The sequence below is a fragment of the Sorex fumeus genome, unplaced genomic scaffold, assembly GCF_029834395.1.
Source record: "Sorex fumeus unplaced genomic scaffold, SorFum_2.1 ptg000178l, whole genome shotgun sequence".
Classification (NCBI taxonomy): Eukaryota; Metazoa; Chordata; class Mammalia; order Eulipotyphla; family Soricidae; genus Sorex; species Sorex fumeus.
The window spans coordinates 835941-857704 of NW_026606235.1; the positions used below are offsets into that span (position 1 = coordinate 835941).

The window sequence follows — 21764 nt, forward strand, 5'->3', positions numbered from 1 at the left end:
GAGGGGAGGGTCTTAGCCAGGTGCGCTGAGGCAGGACGGAGCCAGCCCTGCTCCATCCCATGCGACTCTCCTCCCTGCCAGCCCCTCCAGGAAGGGGACCCCAGAATCCGGGTTCAAATCCTCCCTGTGCGATTAAAGTCTCTACTTGTTTCCTTTGTTAAGTGAAAAAATAAGTAAAATAAAACCAAGGCGGAAAAAAAAACCAAAACAAAAAAAAGGAGGGTTTCTGCCTCACAGGGCTGTTACAACTATTAAATGTTTCTGAAATACATAGCATAATGCTAGACACATGTTAAATACAAATGAAATAAGTATGTTTTGGGGCTCTCTGCCCAGATTGGTCTTGCCCCCAGGGTCTCCCTCCCACCTACTGTAACCCCAGAGCCTGCAGGGGCCTGGAGGGACCCCAAACAGATCGGCGGCAGAACACGGGGGCTTGGAGGCAGCTCCCAGGAATCCACCCCCACTCTCCGGGGTGAGACTGGCACCAGGCCCACCCAGGGCCCTGCCCAGCCGCCCACCCCCGCCTCCCCAGTGCGCAAGCCCAATCCGTGCCCGGCCTGGTGCCATTTTTCCGTGGGACCCTGGCGGTGGCGGTTCACATCTGGAGTCTAGACTCGGAGGCTCTGCGGGCCGGGCCTACCGCCCGGGCGGGCCACGGCTGCCCGCTGTTTGCTCAGCTGAAGCTGGTTAATTGGAATTAGAGTGGCCTCTGTGGTGCTGGCTGGCCGGGCGGGCCCTGGACGGCCGTTGCCGAGGTCTGTGGAACATCTGGCCCCGCCAGGACGGTCATTAGGTGGCAGGCGCCCGGCGCCACTGCCACCTCAGGCTCCGCTGGGGGCCGGCGGTGACTCAATGAGGTCTTTGTAGGCCCCGGGCTGAGGAGCCAACCACGCTGTGGGCCTGGGCTGCCTGCCCCATCTGCCGCCCTCAGAGGGGCCTTGTTCGAGGACCACATGGCCGCCCCTCCGGAGGCGGCGGGGCTGGTGGAGGCCTGGGAGCCCCCACGCGAGGAGCCCCGCAGCGGTTCCCCCTTCCTTGCCTCATAGCACCCCAGGAAGGCCCAGAGAAGGGTTCGTGCGCACCGGCCAGCAGCCGCAGCCCAGGGCTCTGGAGGGAAGCTGCAGGGCGCTGGCCCGCGTTGGCTGGCAAGCTCCCACTGCTCACGCCTGCACGGCCAGACAGAGGAGCACCCACAGCCGGCAACGGCGAGCGTGGAGGAAGCCTGGAACCCAGGGGACTCCATGCCTAGAGCTGATTGCAGTGACACTTGATTCTCTGATCCTACTTGTCCTTTAGCCAATCCAAACTCCGGGGAGCTTTCGGCCTCCAGCCTGGGTCTTAAGTAGGGGCGGGCTGGGGTTTGGAGCCTTGAACCTGAGGCCGTGCCCTCTCCCCTGTTTCTCAACCCCAGGATCCTGTGCCAGGCAGGTGGGTAAGGGCTGCGCCCGCACCTTGCCTGGTCCTCTGGGGGTGCTCCCGCGGGCCAGGGCCGCTGTTTGTCCTGGAGAAAGCCCTGACCCTGGCTTCTCCAGATCTTCGGCCTGGATGGCACTATGGGTAGAGGCCCCTGCAGACTCTCAGGCGGGCGGCCTGCCCAGGGCTCCTGGCCCGGCCTCCCTGTGGGGATGGGGGCATTCCTACATCAGGATCCTCCGGGATGTGCAGGAGTCACTTTAGGAAGGTCCCTGGCCACACACAGAACAGGAGTGATGGGTTTGGGTGTCCCAGCAATCTCAAGTCCAGCGTGCTCCCGCCGAAGCCCTCGAGACCACAGGCCTGGGAATAACCGAAACTTCTTGGGGGCCGCGAGGCCCTATCTTGTCTCTGGCTTTACGGATGCCTGTCCTGTGGGAGCCAGGCCAGTGTCCTGCTGCTCCCCTCCACGTCTCCAGCGGCGGCCAGGGCAGCTGCACTTGGCACCAGTCCACCATGCTCGTTCTCCCCCCACCCCCCTGTTGGGAGTGGATGGTGGTGGTGGTGGTGGGGGAAGGGCCCAGAGCCCGTTCTGCTGGCCAGGGTGTCCTTGGGGTGCTGAGTCGACTGACTGGTCCATGCGGGGCCAAGACCTTGGGGTACAGAAGGGAGCAGAGGTCACAGCCTCACCCCAGACAGTGTGAGTCCGGAGTGCCCAGGAAGAAGCAGACAGGAAAGTATTTTCGGGGAAGGGAAGACCCAGTAAATCCAACACGAGATGCGGGTGCGGCGAGCTCGGCCAGGACAGCGGCCCACGGGGGGCAATGGAATGAGTTTTTTAATGGGAGGCAAAGTCAGTTCGCAATACAAAACCCTATAAAGCACACCCACTTTCCCCACCTGGCACTGGGGGGGATGGGGACCGTAGGGGGCTTCCTTTGCCTGCGGGGGTGGAGAGGCAGGGGTGGGCCTGCCCCACAGTCAGTCGGTCGGTCGGTTGGTCGGTCAGCTGGTTGGTCAGTCGGTCAGTCGCTCCCGTGCCCGCAGGCTGCACACGCGGCCGCAGTCCCGCCGGCGGCTCTGGCTGCAGAAGGTCTGGGCGCTGCCGCGTCACTTCTCCTTCTTCTCCAGCCCCTGCGACCCTGACGCCTCGGTGCCCTCTTTGGATTCTGTCGCTGCCGCTGTATCCTTAGGATTTGACTCCTCGTAGCTGACCGAGAAGCAAAACGAGCAGAACATCAGGTTTAAAGGAGGCGGGGAGACGCCTGTGTGCCCGGCTGGCGGGCCGACCCCCCCCACCCAACAGGAGCCCCTCGGCACACGGGCCACCGCCCGCCACTGACAGGATGCTGCGATGTCTGTGCCCGCAGTAGCCAAGAGAGAGCGAGGGCAGCGGCGAGGGGAGGGGAGGTGGGGTTGAGGCTGCTGCAGACCAGCGCTCGGCTTCCTGAATGTTCCACTGGAGGGCAGTGGCAGGGGTGGCAGGAGAAAGGCCGGGAGCCGGGCCGCCTCCCAGGGCACGAGGTGTCCGGGGGTACAGGCGGGGGCTGGGGCAGTTCACCCGGCAAGTGGCAAGGCGCCACGCTTGCAGGCGGACACCCTGGCCTACCTCTTCCTATGGACTTCACTCATTGAGCAACTGAGTTCAAGCCAAGGCCAACGGCACATTTCCTCACCGGGTCCCCCCCGAGGCAGGAATGTGCCCACTGAGGGATGAAGAAAGAGAACTCGGGGAGAGGAAAGTAACTTGCCCAAGGTTATGGATACACACCCGGTGAGGAGCAGTAGCACCCTCACGGTCCTGATCCACTCTCGGGAGCCCCACGTTCCTGTGGACACCCCAGGCCCCGGCCCCCAAGGCCTGGCCATGGACACCTGGTGGTGGTGGCGTGGAGAGAGGGTCGTGCCGCCCGCCCCAGGCAATGCTCCCTGGCCCGTGCACTGGAGTGGGGGGGTGGGGGGAGGTCTGCCCTACCTTGGGCCTCGGGGCAGTGGGGGAAAGTGGGCAGGCGGACACCCGCTGGGCACTACATGGCGCTGGGGCTGTGCGGGCGCCGGCGGTGCGGGCCGGCCAGCTTCTGCTGCATGGAGTCGGCCAGGCTGGCGGGGGAGCCCGAGACCGTGGGGAAGTGGGTGAGCCTCGGGGTATGAGGCAGGATTTCCGCCGAGGACTCGTAGCTGTGTGAGAGACAGACAGAGAGAGAACGAAGAGATGGAGAGGAGAGACCAGGGAGGTCCGAGCAGGGGGCAGAGTCGTGCCTGCGGGCATCGGGGCTGGGGGACACCACCCCCAGGGACCCCATGCAGCTGGGCAGGGGCATGTAGCCGCAGGAATCCCAGAGACCCACGCCAATGGCTGCGTGCTAGCTAGCTAGCAGAGGGCCCTGTGCCACCCGGGCTCTTCGGGGCGGTGGGGCGAGTGTCAGGGCTGGCCTGCCCTTGGGCAGCTGGGCCCGCTGGGAAGGGAGGAATGAAGGAGAAAGCAGAAAAGGAGAAGGAAAGAGGTGGACAGGGAGGAGACGGGCTGCCTGTGCTCACTGCCACCCCCTCGGGCGGATGGGCAGGTCAGGTGCAGGCGCCGGGGGTGGGGGGGTGGGGGGCACTGCCGAGCTGATAAGCGGGGGCTGAAGCTGGGAGGGGGGAGGCCCCCCCCGCCTGCCCCCAGGTTCACCCCCAGCCGTGCCTCTGAGCGTGTGGGGCTGCAGGCAGGCGGGCGGGGAGCCTGGGCGCAGGGCAGGGCAGAGGCAGGTGCGGGGGAGGGTGAGTCACGGGTTCCCCTGCAGGCAGCCAGGTGCACCGAAGGCCCCAGCAGGCGCTTGGAGGGACAACCGGGGGCCAGGCAGGTGGAGCGGGGTGGCGGGCCCCCAAGTGGGCAGCTTCCAGCTATTTCTGGGTCCCCGGCAGGCGGGTCTGGGGGTGTCGGGGAGCAGACACCTGTCGGCGTCACGCACTCGGGGGGCAGGGGTGAGGCTGTGCACGGGGCGTGGTGGGTGTGTGTGTGTGGCCGCGGGGAAGGGGTGTGTGTGGCTGTGTGGGACCTGCCGTGCGGGGGCTTCCTGCCAGCCCAGGCCCTCCTCCTCTTACTCAGATGGGAGGACCAAGGTGGGGGAACCCTGACATGGGGATGGGGGGGCAGCAGAGTAGGGTGGGGTTGGGGCAGTCAGCTGCCGGCCCAGAGACAGTTCCCAGTTCCGGCTGCTGCCCACAAGCCAGGCACACCCTAAGCGGCGACAGACATTGCAGGGGACAGGAAGGGCCCCCACCCGGCCTTACCTGAACATCTCTGTCACTTCTCCCTTGGCCAGTGCCACCAGGACGGGAAAGCCGATGCAGGCGGGGACCAGGTAGAGCAGAGCTGGCTGCAGAAGGACAGGCGGGTGAGGGGATGGGCGGGGCACACCCTGGGCCCTTTGTGGGGCGTGGCTGTCCCGCCCGCTGCCCCGTGCCCAGCGCCCTTTCAGGAACACAGGGAGCCCCCCATCTGCCCAGCCCCCAACCATGGGGGGGTCACCCAGCATGTCACCCAGCGCCCCTGCCTGGGTCCAGCCTGTTCCCAGAGAGCCTCAGTCCTTAGGTGGGGGCTAGAGCTAGGACACGGCCCTCGGGACGCCCACAGGTGGTGGCGCTGCCAGGACTCGCCCAGGGGTCCAGGCCGGGCCTGTGTGAGACATCAGCGAGACCGGGGGGACGAACATCACAGGAGGAGGATGTGAGGGTGTCCCTGCTCCCCTCTGCCTGCCCCCAGCCTTGGGGGGGCTGTGGGGAGGGGGAGGGGTCCCGGCCCCTAGAGGGATGTGAAGAAGCCTGAGGACAGAGTTCGGCTGCGCCGACTCAGAGCGACTCTCCCCGGAGCACCTGGCCCAGGTGCAGCCCTGCGGGTGCTCGGTGTTCCCAGAGGTCTGAAGCCCCCAGGAGAGGCCCTTGCATCCTCCTGCAACCTGCCCTGACCCGCCCGCCTGTCTCCTTGTCACTGGCCGCAGGCCCCCTGCCCTGCAGTGTCTGGAGTGCCTGGCCCTGGCTGCGAGCCGCAGGCAGGCCCTGTCCACTCGCTGTCCCTCTCCCGGTGCCTGGTACGCAGAAGCCGACCCGGCCAGTCCTGAGCAAGTGGCTTCAACCCGGGGGCTCAGGACGGCCGCCGGGGAGAGGACACTGCCCGGCTGGGGAGCGGGACTCCACGAGCATCCCTGCCGGCCCTGCGGGTCAGGACCCACATTTCCTAGAGGACCTGGCGGAGGCTTACGCAGGGGGAAGGAGTTGCCCGAGGCCCCAGAGCGTGGGAAAGTGGCCAAGCTGGGGTTCAGACCCGGACAGCCAAGCCTCCCCACCGCCCCCCCACTGTGTCAGGGCCCTGCTAGGAGCTAGGCTCCGGGGCAAGAGTGACATCGCTCACAATGACACAGGTCCACACCAAAACCTGGCAGAGGCAGCCAAAAGCAGGACTCAGCAAAACTTACAACTTCAAGAGCATCTACTAGAGATGAGCAAAGCAGGCGATCTCAGCTCCCAAGTCAGGTAAAGCTAGGGAAAGCTAAAACGAAACAACTACCCCCCACTACCCCCCCGCCCCCCCAAAAAAAACCCGAGGAAAAAGAAATGAAGGCCGAAGCAGAAATCAATGAAGGAGAAAATGGAACAAACACAAACGCACTAAGCGATTATTTCCGAAAAGTCGATCTCCTCATACCCATTTCATAGATGAAGAGGCTGAGGACAGGAGGGAAAAGGCTCTGCCCTAATCACACAGCCGGGCAGGATGTGCGCGCAGGCTCCTTGATCGCTAAGTCCAGCATACTCTCTTCGCTGCGGCTATGCTGGCAAGAGAGAGGGCTTTCCGGGGGAGGGGGGGAGGGAGAGGTCAGCCCCCTCAAGCCCGCCTCGCGGCCGCCCTGGAACTCCTCTGGGAGTCCACCTGTTCCTCTGCCTTGGTGAAGTGAAACTGTTTTTTGTTTTGTTTGTTCTGTTTTTGGGGGGCCACACCCGGCGATGCTCGGGAATTACTCCTGGCGGTGCTCAGGGACCCTGCCAGGCAAACGCCCTAGACCTGCTCAGATCGCTCTCTGGCCCCCGAAGTGAAACAGTTTTACTGAGGGGGCGGGGGTGGTGGTGTGGGAATCCCAGAGAGATCAGGGGGCTTCCTCCAAGCGGGGAGTGTTCTCAGGCGGGGGTGTGGGCTACCCCCCAGAACGGGGGCGGGGGGGGGGGCGTCTTGAGATTTCTTCGTTGCTCTCAAGGCACGAGCTGAGGCCTCCAAAGAGAATGTGAAGGAGTGGGTGGCAGGCCCAGCAGGGGTGGGTGAGCTGGGCCACCTCCCACGAACCATCTGCATTCCCTCTGCGCCATGGACCCCCGGGGTTACTCCCTAGCTTGCACTTGTGGGTGGGGCTTTCGATGGAGGCTGATGGGCTGATGAGCACATAGATCAGGTGACCCCGATCAGGAAACCATCCCTGTGCCCAACAGAGGAGGAGATGAAACAATTCCAGCAACTGGCCACAGGGAAGAGTGGGGAGAGCCGCAGGGGCGCGCACGGGCTGGGAGCAGAGGTCAGGGGCCACTGGGCTGCTGTGAGACCCCCGGGAGGTTTGTCTTCTCCGGGCTGTTCTCTCCAGCGGAAACCGGCCCTGTCCTCGACCTCCTGGAGTCCAGCGTGGGCCTGATGCAAGCCTGCCACCTGGTGGCCTCCTGGGGAACAGTTCCCGGCCCGGGCGACCAAAAAGGTGAGTCCAGGCTGGCCCCCAGTTCCAGGCGCAGTCACTTGACAGCCTCCTTGCTAAATGCAGTTCACTCTCAGTCCGCAAAATCCCCGGGATTCTTTGGAGCAGAAATAAAGGGGAGGTGGTTCCCCACTGGCTTTTGCTTTGCTCCACTTATCAGCAGGGGAGCCTTGGATCTTCTATAGAGAATACTAGGGTCAGGTGGAGAATTCAAAGTGCTGGTGAGCATACTTTGCATGCAGGAGCCCCTGATTTAATCCTGGCGCCACGTGGCACCCTGAGCACCACTAGGCGCAAACCCCAAGATGGGAGAAGCTTCCAAGCCCCATCGGGTGTGGCCCCCAATCCCAACACCCCCCAATTCCTCTCCCTCCCCGACTCTCATGTCCATTTTGCAGATACTGTGAACCTATAAACACTGTGAGGACTGGATGCGTTAAATGAGCAAAAGCACATAGCAGAGGGCCTGGCACAGAGCGAGCAGCCTGGTGATTAGCTCAGAGGAGCTCCAGGGAAGAAGGGCTGAGGAGGGGACCTGGGCACTCACTGCATATCCACAGTGGCCACTCTTCCTTGTTCTTTTGACTCTGAGGTCACACCCAAGCAGCGCTCAGGAAACCTCACAGTGCTGGGGCTGAACTGAACCAGGACTCGTGGAGATGTCTGCGTGGAAGGCAAGCGCGTACCTCCCCAGCCCTGGTTCTTGTTAATTATGAGGGACTTAAGCCAGGGCCCAGCGAGGGGTGTGTGTGGGGGGGTGGGGGGGAGGGGAAGTGCAGGTCTGGCCAGCAGGCCCAGAGTGCGGGCAGGGACTGGGGCCAGGCCCCACGACACCCCCGTGGGAGACACCTGAACTCATCTCCCATTCCTGAAGGCCCCTTCTGAAGGACTGAGCGCAGCCTGGCACCTGGGAAGTACTTGTCCTGCTTTTGGTGGTACTGAGAATTGAACCGGGGGCTCCTGCAAGCGAAGCCCATGCTCCCGGGCTCTGCAGCGGCTCCCAGCAGAGTCAGCTCTGCCCTACTCCAGCCCAGTCACCCCCACCAGGCCATGCGGGCAGCTCCTGCCCAGCTGCCGTCACTCAGGGGCAGGCGGAGGGGAAGTGATGGCCAGGCAGGTGGGCACTGGGCTGAAACACCCAACACCTACCTCACCTCCTTTTTTTTTTTTTTTTTGCTTTTTGGGTCACACCTGGCGAGGCACAGGGGTTACTCCTTGTTCTGCACTCAGGAGTTACTCCTGGAGGTGCTCAGGGGACCATATGGGATTCTGGGAATCGAACCTAGGTTGGCTGCGTGCAAGGCAAACGCCCTACCCGCTGTGCTATCTCTCCAGCCCCCCACCTCCTTTCTTCACTGTTCTCCCCAGATCTACTGTCACTGGCGGCCAGGGGACACTCACCAGGCCCATGAGACGTGGGCAAAAAACTTGCTGAGGATTCTGGAAAAGGTTCTGCGCTCCTGACAACGCACCAGGTGTGGCTAATGTCCCTGTCCTACCCACACGCGGGTGGCTGCCTAGCGCAGTGGCAGCTGCTTTGTGACATGGAGGAAAGTCCAAGAGGATCACGGCCATGCTTACTGACCCCGCTGGGTACTGCCCATCTCTGCACTGCTTGTCACCTGCACCCGCCCTCCCACCCTGGCCCCACTGAGTATCGCCATGCTCACCTGGGCATGCTTGAAGATGTGCATGATGAAGATGGTGAGGCCCAGGCCAAAGATGTAGGCGGCAAAGCTGGTGTAGAAGTAGGTGTGGGTGTTCTTCTTCAGGCTTCCAGGAAGGGGCGGGGGGGGGGGCAGGGGAGAGGGGGGGAATGCAAGTCAGTACTGGAGTAGCAACGACCCGGAGTGCGGCAGGGACCCCAGAAGCCTGGAAGTGGGTAAGTGCATCCTAGTGTGGTCCCCAACTGTCTTTGAACCTGGAACTTGTCACCCCCCTTTAACACCCCCCCCCCCCCCCCCGCCTGTTTACTCAGGGGCAAAATGGGAAAATCACAAGCTGTCTTCCCGGTGGTTGTGCATATCAAATAGCTTAAACAAAACAAAACAAAGCAACACCCAGCACCCAAGGCCCAAGAGAGTGGCTGTATTTTTAGCCAGTGCATGAATCACCCAGAAAGCGTGGGAGGAGGAAAAAAAAAAAAAGGAATTCTGGACTCTGCTCTAACAGGTCCCGGGCAAGCACCCGGAAATCTGCATTCTGAAACCTCAGGCAGCTACGACACTGGTGGCTCAGGCTCTGAGACAGGGAAATGGTGACTGCACGGGGCAGAGGCCCTGCCCAGCCTTGCCCTCGTCACTCTGTCCTCTGCCACGTGAGCTCCACAAGCCCACCAGTCCCCAGCCTCTCCGTGAGGCCTGGGGAACTTGCCACCCCTCCTCTGCGCCCGGTGCAGCAGCTGCACGCACCCCAACAGCGCCCCCTGGGGGAAGCGTCTGGGAGTGCGGACGGGATCCTTGAAGCAGCTCTGCCCGGGTGGTCTAGCCGCCAAGTCCACGACAGAAGCCCAAGATTCTGCCTTGCAGGGTGCTGGTGATGGAACCTGCCTCACCAGCAAGACATGGGATCTCTGCACAGGTGGAGGAGAGTGGGCCCGGGTGTGTGTGTGAGCGTCCTGGGAGCGACTATTAATCTTGGTGCGGGGGTGCAAGTGGGCAGAGCTGAGTTGCCATGCACATGGGGGTTCGGTCTCACACCACTACTGGCCACATTACTGCTGGTTCTGCTTTGATGGGGACACAAGGAGACTAAGCAAAGCTCCTAATCCCCTCAAAACCAAGCACCCTCGCATGCCCTCCACGGGACACTTTCCCTGTTTTTTTTTTTGGACACACACACACACACACACACACACACACACACACAGCAGTGCTCAGGGCTTACTCCTGGCTCTGCACTCAGGAATCATTCCTGGTGACACTCAGGGCACCACATCGGGTGCCAGGGGTCGAGCCTGGGCCGGCCGCATCACAGGGAAAAGCCTACCCACTGTGCTAGCCCCCTGGCCCCACCTTCCCTGTGTCTCAGCTGCAGACCTGAGCTGGCCTGCTCTCCTCTCCCCAGTGCTCACTTCCTGCCATTGGAGCGAGACACAGAGGGGCCTGAGTCGGGATGCTGTAGGCTGGAGGCCCGGGAGGCGGGTGTTTCTTTGTGTTCGTGTTGGTTGGGGGGCCCCAAGGGGCAGAGCTTCCAAAAGCTTACTTACCTGATGTCAAAACGTAGCAGCAAGGCGATGAAAATTCCTGCGGGGAGAGAGGGTGCGTGAGAGGGGTGCGGGAAGGCGGGGCCTGCGGAGGGCCAGAAGGGGCAAGGCAGGAAGCAGCAGGGCAGGGGGAAGGCGTATGCCAACTGGGTTCAATCCTCATGACTGTGTAGGGTCCTCAGGCCAAATGAAAGTGATCCCAGGGGCTGGAGCAGTAGCACAGCAGGTAGGGCGTTTGACTTGCACGTGGCCGACCCGGGTTTGATTCCCAGCATCCCGTAGCACCGCCAGGAGTAATTCCTCAGTGCATGAGCCAGGAGTAACCCCTGTGCACCGCCGGGTGTGACGCAAAAAACAAAAAATGATCCCAGAGGTAGGAATAAGCTGAGCACTGTCAGATGTGGCTAACCTCCCCCGCTACCCCCAAAATATAACTTGCTTAATTGCGGAACCAGTGGCATGGGCCAAGGGGGCGGCCGCTACCCCGTCCCTCTACCCTCAGCCCACCTGGGAAGAAGCTTTGGTGCCATGGTCTTGCCAGCATGTCACTGGCCTGTCCACTCTCAAGCTCCCCACACAGCCGCTGCTGTTATTCAGGAGCCCAGGCGGGGGTGGGGGCAGGGGAGCGGCTGCTGACCACGGAGACACCAGCACTGTAAGTGCCCAAGTGGGCGGGCGAGCCTCCTGTGTCAGCAGCTGGTGGGGGCGGGGGAGAGGGGGTAAGGGGAGGTGGACAGGAAGGAGCGGCTCTTTGCCAGGGGTGGGCCATGTGCAGAGGTCTCCCTGGCGGGGTTGGAGGGCCGGGAAGGCTGCAGTTCTGAGCAGAGGCAGCCGACAGTGGCCACATGGCACGGGGCACCGACGGGGGAGGCCCTGGGCCAGGATGGAGGGGCCACCCCATGGGAAGGGTCTTGGCGGGGACATCCTGGAGACAGGTTTTCTTCCTTTTCTGATCACACCTGGTGATGTTCAGGGGTTATTCCTGGCTCCGCACTCAGGAATTTCTCCTGGTGGAACCCGGGGGACCATAGAGGATGCCAGGGACTGAAGTCGGGTTGGCTGTGTGCAAGGCAAACGCCCTACCTGCGGTCTTATCTCTCTGGACCCCAGAGGTAGGTTTTGTTTTGTACTTTTTGTTTGGGGGCCACGACTGGCAGTGCTCAGGGCTTATTCCTGGCCCTATGCCGCGCCTCCTGGAAGAGCCTTTTCCTCTGTTCACACTTCCCCTGAGCCCAAGGCCCAGCGGCCCCAGCACGAGACACAGCTTCTCTCTTTTCTCATCTCTGGGGGCCAGAGAGGACAACAGCCAATTCTGATCTGGTGGAAAACCCAAGTCTTCAGTTTCAAAAACGAAAACTGGCAAAGGGGCTGGGGCACAGTGGTGCGCAGAGCGGGTGGGGAGTTGATGGGTGGGTGGGGGTCGAAAGTGCAGCCTCTCTCCGCGCTGGGCGCCCCCTGGTGGCTGGATTCTCCAACCCACTCCGAACAGGGTTCTGCCCAGAACTTTCAGGCGCCTTCCAACAGCCCAAATGCTGCCTCTGAGAGGGCAGGGGCTCCGGCAGAGGCTCCAGGAGGGCGCAGGCAACTGACACCCGCTGAGAGGCGGAGGTATTTTGCAGGGGTGGAGGGAGACGAATGCCCCATTCTTGCCTTAAGCCCAGACTACATTCGACCAGCACACAAGGTGTCAGGGCACGGAGGCCCTGAGAAGCCAGACGCTTGCTGGGCCTCAGACTCTTTTTCTTTTTGACCACACCAGGCGCTGCTCCAGGCTTACTCCGGGCTCTGTGCTGAGATGACTGGGGGATCATCTGTGGTACCAGGAAATGAACCGGAGCCATCCATGTGCAAGACAAGCACCTAAACTCCCACACTATCTCTCTGGCCCCCAATGTTGTTTATTTTTTTTTGGGGGGGAGGGCTTTTTTTCATACAAACGCCCCACTCACTGTACTATTGCTCTGGCCCCCTGAAATTTTTTTTTTTCTTTTTGAACACCCAGCAACGTTCAGGGGTTACTCCTGGCTCTGCACTCATTACTCCTGGTGGTGCTTGGGGGACCATATGCGATGCTGGGGATCGAACCCGGGTCAGCCACATGCAAGCCCTACCCGCTGTGCTATCTCGCTGGCCTCTGAAAGTTCTTTTAAGCAGGCCTGGGGGTGGGGGGGTAGGGGTGGGGCTTCCAGGCCTGATTCTGATCCCTGGGCCCAGGAGACCAGGTACGCCCTTCAGAGGCCACTGCCCTGACTGATACCAAGCCCACCCCTGCAGGTGCAGCACCCGGAGCCTTGGCTGCGGTGGGTGGCCTGCAGAGGAGTCACCCTAACCCTTTCCTGCTGCCCTTCTGCATGGGTCCCCTTCTTCTGACGCCCTGGCCCTGGGGCCCCGCCCAGCCTGGTCACCTGGAATGACGATGTCTCCGAGTCCCAGCATGGCGAAGTTGTCGGCATCCAGGCCCTTTTCCAGCAGGTCCTGGGGAAACACCACTGCAGGAAAGCGCAGGGACGTGAGAAGTTGGCCGGAGCCCACCCCGCTCGCCCCGGCCCCTCTCTGCTTGACAGACACTGGGATTTCTGGGTGGGGTGGAGGATGGGTGGAGTGGCGAGAGGATGTGAATGGGCTGCAGTTACACGGAAGGATCCAGGACTGCCGGGGCCACAGCCGTGAGCGGCGAGTGAGCTGAAGCTCCCGGTGGCACTGGCCCTGCCTAGCAATGGGCAGCTCCCAGGGCACCGGCCCCAATGCTCGGAGTCAACGAGACGCGCGCCACGTGCCACTGACATCTGTCAGGCTCCCCAGGTCATGGACCCCCACGGAAGAAAAGGGCCACACGCCTACACATTTCTCACTCTAAGCCCTCCCCACAAGTCCGCCGGTGGACGTGTTTGGATACGCAGATGGAGAGAAACGTCTCACTGAGCCACGTGCGTGCGGCCCCAGGAGCAAAACAGGCCACCTGAGGCTGTGAACAGGCCATGTAAGGGCTTCAGGCTGCTCACCTGTCAAATGGCACAACAGCTTTAACCCCATCTACCGCGGGGAGGTTCAGAGACTCACAACCTGGGGAGCGGTGCGTCCCCTGACTCCTTTACAACCCAATCCCAAGGGTGGCTGGGAGGTGGGGACGACACACATCGAGAGGGGCTGTAGCCTTGAGCCCCTAGGCGAGACCAGCCACACCTGCCTGCTGCCATGAGCCTGTGCTCCCCTCGGTGCTCCCTGCTCCGTGCCATCGGCCCCCGGGATCCTGCCCTTGCCTCTGGGTCTCAGCCTGGATCTGAGGTTTCACTCCTAAGCCTGCTACACTTTCCCCCAGCCTCCCATGACAGGTCTGCGTTTGGCAGGGGATTTTGGGGGAAAAGCCTTTGATCAAAGACCAGATGCGCCCTCTGGCCCCTGATGCGGCTGAGGCAGGGGACTGAGGATGCCTGGGCTCTCGCTGCTGACCCGAGGCGCCCCAGCAAGCATGTGGAGGGAATGAAGGGAGGGAACTGGCGCAGGGACTGGCTTCCTGAGACCCGAACAGCGGCCACAGTCAGACCCAGACGAGCGGGGTGGGGACCTCCAGGTGACAGCCCCCTGCCAGCCGTGCGCAAGGCCAGTCACCCCACGGCACGCTGCACTGGAGCCAAAGGTGGGGCCTTGGGTAGTGGCCGCAGAGGTGAGCTCAGAGGCAGGAGGGAGGTGGGAGAGCCCCGAGCGCGGAGGCTGGCGCTGGCTATGGGGGGCGGGGCACGCACTCACATTTTATCGGTGCCTCAAAGGACTTGGCGACGGTCACCATTACGTTGGTGCCAAACACCTGTGAGGAGGAGGAGAGACGGGGTGAGGCCAGGGCCAGGGTGGGCCCTGGGCAGAGCCGAGGTCCACTCTGGGCCACTCGGCCCGTTCATGTGGTTCTGAGGGGCCGCCGGGCTCCAGGGAGAGGGGGGCATGCGGCAAGTCTGAGAGGGGCGTGTGTCTATTCCAGGTATGGCGCTGCCGGAGAGACTCGCTCAGCTCAGTGCCGCCCTCACCCCGGGCTGGGGATAGGGGTCTAGACCACTGCCCCTCCCCCTGGGCAGTCCCCCCACCGCCCCAGGACTGCTCCTTCAACTTGGCACCTGCCACCCTGCTCGACATCACCGTTGGTCCCCGGATGGGCCCAGCGGGCTGAGAGCACCCAGCCGGGGGTGGACACTCTTGGGTGGGCCGAGGCGGAGGCCTGGAGACTCACCCAGAACACGTCGTAGATGAAGAGGCCGCCCAGGAGGATGCAGCCGGTGCTGACGTTGTTGAGGTGCAGAAGCTCCACCCCGTTGAGGGAGAAGGCCAGGCCGAAGAGGTTGTTGGCGATCCAGTGCTGGGGGAGAGAGAGGGTGGTGAGGCCGGTGCCTGCGCCCACCCCGGGGCACCCCCCCCCGTCCCCACCCACTCACCTTCCGCAGCAGATACCAGACGCCCACGACGCTGCTCAGGCCCAGGCACACCAGGTCCTTGGTGTCGAACTCGTAGTTGATGATCTCTGGGCAGAGAGGCCAGGTAAGTCCACTCCCCGGGCTGGCCGGGGCCGCCCCTCCCACCTGTCAGCCCCTGGACGGAGGAGGGCAGGGCTGTGGGCACTGCTGGAGGCCACAGGTTGGGGTGCTCAAGGGTCAGCCCAGAGAGAAGGCGGGCCTGACTCGGCCCAGGGTCGCCCTGAGCAGCCACCACCAGTGTGGTGCCCCAGGGGTCCCTGTTTGCTACTCATGGCGGAGGCAAGAGGGAGGGTGCTGGCAGAGGAAGAGGAGTGGTGGGGGGTGCTCGGTGGCGCTCCTGGGGGGTCCCGCGGAGGCTCAACCCTCAAAGGTTCTCGTCGGCCCAGAGCCAGGGATGTCTCTCCAGTTTTGGAAGAGTGGGCCGTGTCTGGCATCACTGCCGCTTTGGCTGGCCACACCTGGCAGTGCTCAGAGCTTATGCCTGGCTCTGTGCCCAGGGTCACTCCTGGGGGTGCTCGGGATCAAACCCAGCCAGCCGCTTGCCAGGCTACTCTACTACTCGCTGTGTGTCTCTCGGGCCCCTGGAATGACTCTGAGGACACAGCCAGCTCGGGACCACGTTCCCCACATCCCCTGGGCTAAATGGGTCTACGGTACAGCAGCCCTCGCTCTAGCTGGCTGGACCGTACAACGAGGACCCTCGCAGACCACCAGACCTAGAAGTAGGATCCCAAAGGCTGCAGAACGTGCCAGGCACCCCAAGAGGGCAAGACCGTCATAAGCTCAGACTCGACTTGTTCTCTGAGAGAGGGACAACACACGCCACTCAACAATGGATGGCACATCTGACGGGCTTCACAGGCCACCCCACCCCGGAGCTGCCTCAGGACCAGTCTGTCAGCGCACAACCCCAAGGCTTGTCCACCTAAAGACGACTCCTGGGGGTCCTGGGGATTGCGGTTCCTGGGGGCCAAACTGAGGCGTCATGCCTGCTGGGCCCACTGTTCACAGACGGTGACTGCGCTTCCCTCTGGCCAGGCCACTCACACCCGCTGCAGCACACCCTAACCAGCCCCGGGACTGGGTGTGTCCCGACTCCCAGAGTCTTCATTTCCTTTTCTCTTTATTTTCTGGGGCTGGGGACTGGATTCAGGGCTAGTGTGTGAGGCAGGAACCCTACGGGGGAGCAGGGGAGCAACAGGCCTAGTTCTGCTTTCCCAAAAGTTGTGAAACCTAGCTCTCTGACAGGGCCATGACGGGGTGGGGGTGGGGAACGGGGCTAGCCTGGGTGTGAACCCCAGCACCACACACACAGCTACACATAAAAACCATCCTAGCGGGACAGCAGTCACACACGAGAACAGGCCTGATGAAAACAGTTCAGGATGGCCTCCCCATCCTGGTTGGTGTCCAGGGGTGCTCAGAGGAGCCTCCAGCCCATGGAGCTGCCTCCCCGGCCTGGTGCAGGCTCTCCCCTTCTCATACAGAGCCCTAACAACATGCCTCCGAGGCAGGAATGAGGTCCTGGGTCCACTGTACAGATGCAGAGAACTCTCCAACCAGGGACGGCCAAGGTTCGGGGAGGGAACCGTGCTGGCCCAGAGTTGAGGGTGCAGGTAGGTGGGTTCTGGCCCCACCATCCTGCCCTCCTGGAGAGGTGAAGGGGCGGCGGGTAGCACTGACCTTCCTTGTTCTCCCCAGAGCCCTGCGTGAAGAGCAGCTGGTACTGTCGGTTTGGGAAGTTGGCTGGGAAAAACTTATTCATGAAGGGGCTGGAAGGAGAAACAGAGACGTCAGTAAGCAGAGCTCCCGGGGGGCGACCACCGGCCCAGCCACCCCATGCAGGCACCAGTCACGGCCGGGGAATGTTCCCGCTTCACAGGGGAGAAAACAACCTGAGGAGGGTCAGGCAGGGAGTCGGGATCTGAGCGGACCCGCTTCTCGGTTCCGTGATTGCCCATGACGCACAGAGTCCAGGTGGGTGTGCGGTGACACTCACGCGGGTCCTCAGGCGGCCACAGACCCTGACGCCTGGTCCCTGCGCTATTCCCACACTGACCTGAGCCCACCTGAGATGTTTATGGGGCCGTTTATGGGGTCGCATGGGATGGGCAGGTGAGTCACAGCCCCGCGGGTGGGGCCGCCCTCACGTTCCTTCCTCCCACCAGGCCTTTTTGGACCTGGATCCAGACTGAAGGATTTTCTCTGATGACTCAGAATATGGCAATTCCTGGCCAGGCGGGCACTGACTTCCTCTCCAGGATCACCTTTCTACTTCAGTGCCTGGGGCCTCGGGGCAGCAGGGCTGGGGAGTAGGTGGCCCAGCCCCAAGGTCGCCTCCAGCTGTGGAGAGGCGAGAAGGCAGGGGCTGTGCTCAGGCTGGGCCTGGGCCCATAAACGCAGCGTTTGCTGTGATGTTCAGCTGGGGCATTGGCCTCAGCAGATTAGAGCGGCAATGACTGAGGAGGGTGTCAAACCCCGAGGGGTCGCCCCCGACAGCAGGTAGATGGAGGCGGTTGGCGTGCAGCTGTAAGGGGGAGCCGAGGGACCTCTTGATGAGACTCGGGGCCTTGGGAAAAGACGTGGATTCAAGAGACAACTTGGCCTCAATTCTCCGCTCGTCCAACAGCCAATCCCACGGAGGAAGGAGGGGCAGGAGTGAGTGCCTGGGCCGGGGACAGGGTGGCACCAGGACAGGCGGAGACGGGAAGGAACCATGAGGCTGGAAGTCACTTTCATTTACTTTTCGTTTTTGAGTCACACCCGACGGTGCTCGGGGGCTACTCCTGGCTCTGTGCTCAGGGATCCCTCCTGATGGTGCTCGGGGATTGAACCTGGGTTGGCTGTGTGCAAAGCAGCACCCGGCTCTGTTCTGGCCCGGAAGTCACTTTGATCCCGTCTGCAGAGGCAGGGAGAGGCTCGAGCTGCCCGGCCTCCACAGCGGCTTCTTCCACGGGGAGCTGGATCTGGAAAGCCCCTGCGTGTCCTGGAAAAGTTGCTCTCTGCTTCCTTACAGGGGAGGCGGCCAGGCCACAGTTCTCTGTCTCAAAGGCTACGGAGGAAGGCAACAGGGCTCGCCCGCTCTGGCACTGGGAAGGACAGGTAAGGGCAGCCTCAGCCTCGAGCAGGAAGCCTCTGCGAACCGGAGTCTGTGAGCCCGCCCTTGTAGGCAGGGGTCCCAGCTCAGCACCTCGTGCCCGGCAGCGGGGAACACTCGGTTCCCGGCTGGCCGCCTCTGGCTGCCTGACATCTGTGGCAGGCGGCCTCTTCCTGGCTCCTGTCAGAACTAAAGGTCACTCCTCCCTGAAACCACATCCTGGAGCCCTTCCCGCAGGCTGGGGGTGGAGGCGTGGGCAGGGGAGCCATAGTGTGGGTTCTGCTGGCTCAAAAGGTCAGCTGAAGGCGAGAGGGCGAGCTCAAAGGGCAGGAAAAGAGGCTGAGGTTAATTTGGCAGCAAGGATTCTGGCTGGGGCCTGGAGTCTTGGTGCCAGGGGGCAAGTGATGCTAGGCACAAGCTGTGGACTTGGTGGCGGCAGCGTCTTCCCGAGAGGTGTGAAGTGGGCGGGGGAGGAAAGGATCCCAGAGCCTCAGCCTGTGGCTCTGAGCTCAGCTCTTTGTTTTTTGGGGGGCACGCCTGGTGGTGCTCAGGGGTCACTCCTGAGTGCAGGAGACCATCGGGAATGACGCAGATCAAACGTGAGTCGGCTCTGTGCTACTGCTCCAGCCCCTCAGGCTCAGCTCTGGCAGCAGATCACTCTGCCGCCCCTGGAGACCAGAGGCCAAGGCAAGAGCACCTGGCCCAGGCCCTCTCCTTACCTGGCTTCCACCTGCCATGACCACCCCCGCTCCCAGGGCACACACCCTCTGCGCCCTGATCTCCCTGTCTTCAACCCTCCACAGACCACGTGGCTTGGAGGAAGGTCTGACTCTAGGTTTGTGCATGAACAGCTCACCAGAATTCTAGTAACAAGGCAGACTTTTTCTTTTTTGTTTCTGGGCTACACCCTGCAGTGCTCAGAGCTCTGTGCTCAGGGATCACTCCTGATGATACTCCCGGGACCATATCAGCTGACGGGAATCAAACCTTGCTGGCCATATGCAAGGGAAGCAGTGACCTGCTGTACTCTCTCTCTGGCCTGGTCATAGTAAATGTTACCATGGACAGTTCGTGGTGCTCCTGGCTTAGTCTGTGTTGCTCATTTCTAGGGTCAAAATTATAAACTGGCTAACAGACGACTGCCTCCTGGATAATAAACGAGGAATCTACACGGTTTCTTAGTTATTCTACTAAAAGGGGAAAACAATGGGAGCTGGAGAGAGAGTACAGTGGGTAAGGCCTTGCAGGCAGCTGACCGGGTCCGATCCCTGAGCACAGAGCTAGGAGTAAGCACCTAAGCACTGCCCAGCATGTCCTCTCTCCCTGTAACAAAACCAAACCAAAACAACCCCCCTAAAAAACCATAAAAAGATAACAGGTTCAAAACACCCAGTGTGGGCAACTGGGTGGAGATCTCTCTGGCAGAGTCGAGTTAAAGAACAAACAAGGAGGCTGGAGCGACAGCACGGCGGGTAGGGCGTTTGCCTTGCATGTGGCCGACTCGGGTTCGATTCCCAGCATCCCATGTGGTCCCCCGAGCACTGTCAGGAGTAATTCCTGAGTGCATGAGCCAGGAGTAACCCCTGAGCATTGCTGTGTATGACCCGAAAAGGAAAAAAAAAAAAAAAAACCCCAAAATAATACAAAACAAAGAAACCCCAAACAAGTCCCTCAGTAAAAGGTGAGAACCGTCTGGGTCACAGAGAGGATGGCGGTCTCAGGGCTCCAGTGGGTGCAGGGTAGGTGGGTGAGTGCTGGGGACTCGAATCATGACAGGAAGGAGAGGATCTGCCCACCAGTAACGGGACCGACCACATTGGGTGTGGCTGGGCGAGTGCACAGGAACTCACCCACTTCAGCCAGAACAAAAATCAAGGGTGAGGTGGCAGGGAAAGACGACAGGAAGAGGTGAAAGGGCAGAGCTCCAGGTTTAAGACTGTGAGTCCGGCCACCCAGCAGGCTCTGGCAGGCCGGCTCCATGCCCAGGGCGTCCCATGGTGGCTTGTCTCTCTCCTGTCACCCCGCAAGGGGAGATCTGCGTGAGCCTCATGTTTTTTTTGTTTTTTTTTTGGGCAGGGGTGAGGGGGGATCACATTCAGCAACACTCAGGGGTTACTCCTGGCTCTGTGCTCAGGAATTACTCCTGGTGATGCTTAGGGGAACCGTATGGAATGCCAGGGATCGAACCAAGATCGGCTGTGTGCAAGGCAAACGCCCTACCTGCGGTCCTATCGCTCTGGCTCTGCCTCCTGCCTTTTATTTCCCCTCTTTTTGGTTTCTGGGACACAGCTGGTGGTGCTTGAGGGGTGGGGACGGGGGTTGTCCCTGGTGGGGCTTGAAGAGCCGCTGCTGGGGGTCGGGCCTGGGGCTCCCACAAGCCCTTTGAGTCGTCTCCATTCACAGGCGAAGGAACGTGTCGGGACGTGGAGTGCCGCGTGAAAGTGCTGGAGCCAGGTTGTTCCTGGGCGCCTACAGAGCGGCCTGGCCTCTGGGGTCCACTCCTGACCACTGCACTGACCAGAAGCGAGTGGGAGCGAGGCCAATGCTCACCCTGCGTGCAGCCTCTTTCCGTCAGCACTCTCGCTCGCTCTCTCTCTCTGCACCTTCCACCCTCCTGGGCCATCCTTGGTTCTCCACCGCACACCAGCTCCAGGACCCAGCTAGGCAGGGCTGGGGAGCCAACTGAGGTGGCAAGTGGAGTGAGGGATGCCGGGTGCTGACGACCCCCCCATGAACAGGCCTTGGGGGCCAAAGTGGCGAACCGCAGACCCCCAGGCCCAGACCAGGAACCCCCACTGGACTCCCACCAGCCCGTGTCAGAGCAGGATGCCCGGGAGGAGAGCAAAGGCTCTGAGGCCACACAGGCCTGGGTTTGACTCCTGGCTTTTCCATCTTATCAGCTGTGTGACCCTAGCTGGTTTTGTAACCTCTCTGGGCCCCAGTTTGCTTTTTTTTTTTTTTGGCCTTTTGGGTCACACCCAGCGATGTTCAGGCGTCACTCCTGGTTCTGCACTCAGGAATTACTCCTGGCGGTGCTTGGGGGACCATATGGGATGCTGGGGATCGAACCCGGGTCAGCTGTGTGCAAGGCAAAAATGCCCTACCCACTCCGGCTCCCTGGGCCCCCGTTTTCAAACATGATTAAAAGCAAAAGTCAGCCATTGGAGGTTATCTGGCAGGAGAACACAGTTCACACAACGCACGAGGCACCAGGCTCTGGGTGCAAAGCTTCCCTGGTGGAAGGTACCGTGGGATCCTCCCAACACTCAGGTGAGGCAGCTGAGGCCAGCGAGTGCTCCTGAGGCAACTAGGACTCCAGCTCGGGTGAGGCCGTCGAGTTCCAGGGCCCATGCTCCCCGCTCCGCCTGGTGTGGCAGCAGATGAGGGCGCCTGCCGATGGCAGTAGCGTCGCCAGCCTCAGTGTGGAGGCGACCTCACCTGCCCTCACCTCAAAGCTCCCTGGCCCCCCCCCCCCCCCCCCCCGTGTGGTGGGGTCAGACGCCCCAGGCTACTCTCAGCCCTGCTCCGGAGGAAGACTGTGGCCCAGAGAGGTTAGGGACCTGGTCCCAGGTCACCCGCAGTTGTGACATGGGGTACGAGAACCCGGCTGGGACAGCCGGCAGAGGCCACACTCCCCTCCAAGGCCCTCGCCCGTTCCCGGGAAAAGCGGCTTCGAACGCTGCAGAGGCGGCTTCTGACCTGATGGTGTGGGACAGGGCCAGGATTCCCAGCACGAAGAAATACATGGACAGCAAAAGGTTGATGTACTCCTGGGAGAATATCTGAGCAGAAATACAAAGAGAAACAGAAAGTCAGGCCACGAGGAAACCAGTGCGCCCCTTTCTCGCTCTCTTTTATTTTTATTTTTTGTG

General features: G+C 61.8%; 1 protein-coding gene across 4 annotated transcripts in view; it reads right to left on the reverse strand.

Moving 5' to 3' along the window:
• Window positions 1-2237: 2237 nt before the first annotated feature.
• Window positions 2238-21764, reverse strand: part of LOC130017141 (minor histocompatibility antigen H13) — a 39128-nt gene continuing 19601 nt past the window's right edge. For 2 of the 4 annotated variants that reach the window (XR_008791339.1, XR_008791338.1), the window contains 11 exons: window positions 21592-21674; window positions 16479-16567; window positions 14757-14842; window positions 14555-14680; window positions 14083-14140; window positions 12741-12824; window positions 10339-10375; window positions 8801-8903; window positions 4690-4775; window positions 3392-3594; window positions 2238-2626 (listed from right to left, as the gene is read on the reverse strand). Coding sequence is in view for 2 of the 4 variants with exons in the window: in XM_056107844.1 (XP_055963819.1) it covers window positions 2527-2626; window positions 3448-3594; window positions 4690-4775; window positions 8801-8903; window positions 10339-10375; window positions 12741-12824; window positions 14083-14140; window positions 14555-14680; window positions 14757-14842; window positions 16479-16567; window positions 21592-21674 (999 nt within the window). In the remaining 2 variants the exon portion in view is untranslated. The remainder of the gene's footprint in view (window positions 2627-3391; window positions 3595-4689; window positions 4776-8800; window positions 8904-10338; window positions 10376-12740; window positions 12825-14082; window positions 14141-14554; window positions 14681-14756; window positions 14843-16478; window positions 16568-21591; window positions 21675-21764) is intronic. The other 2 variants (XM_056107844.1, XM_056107843.1) reach the window with 2 other exon arrangements.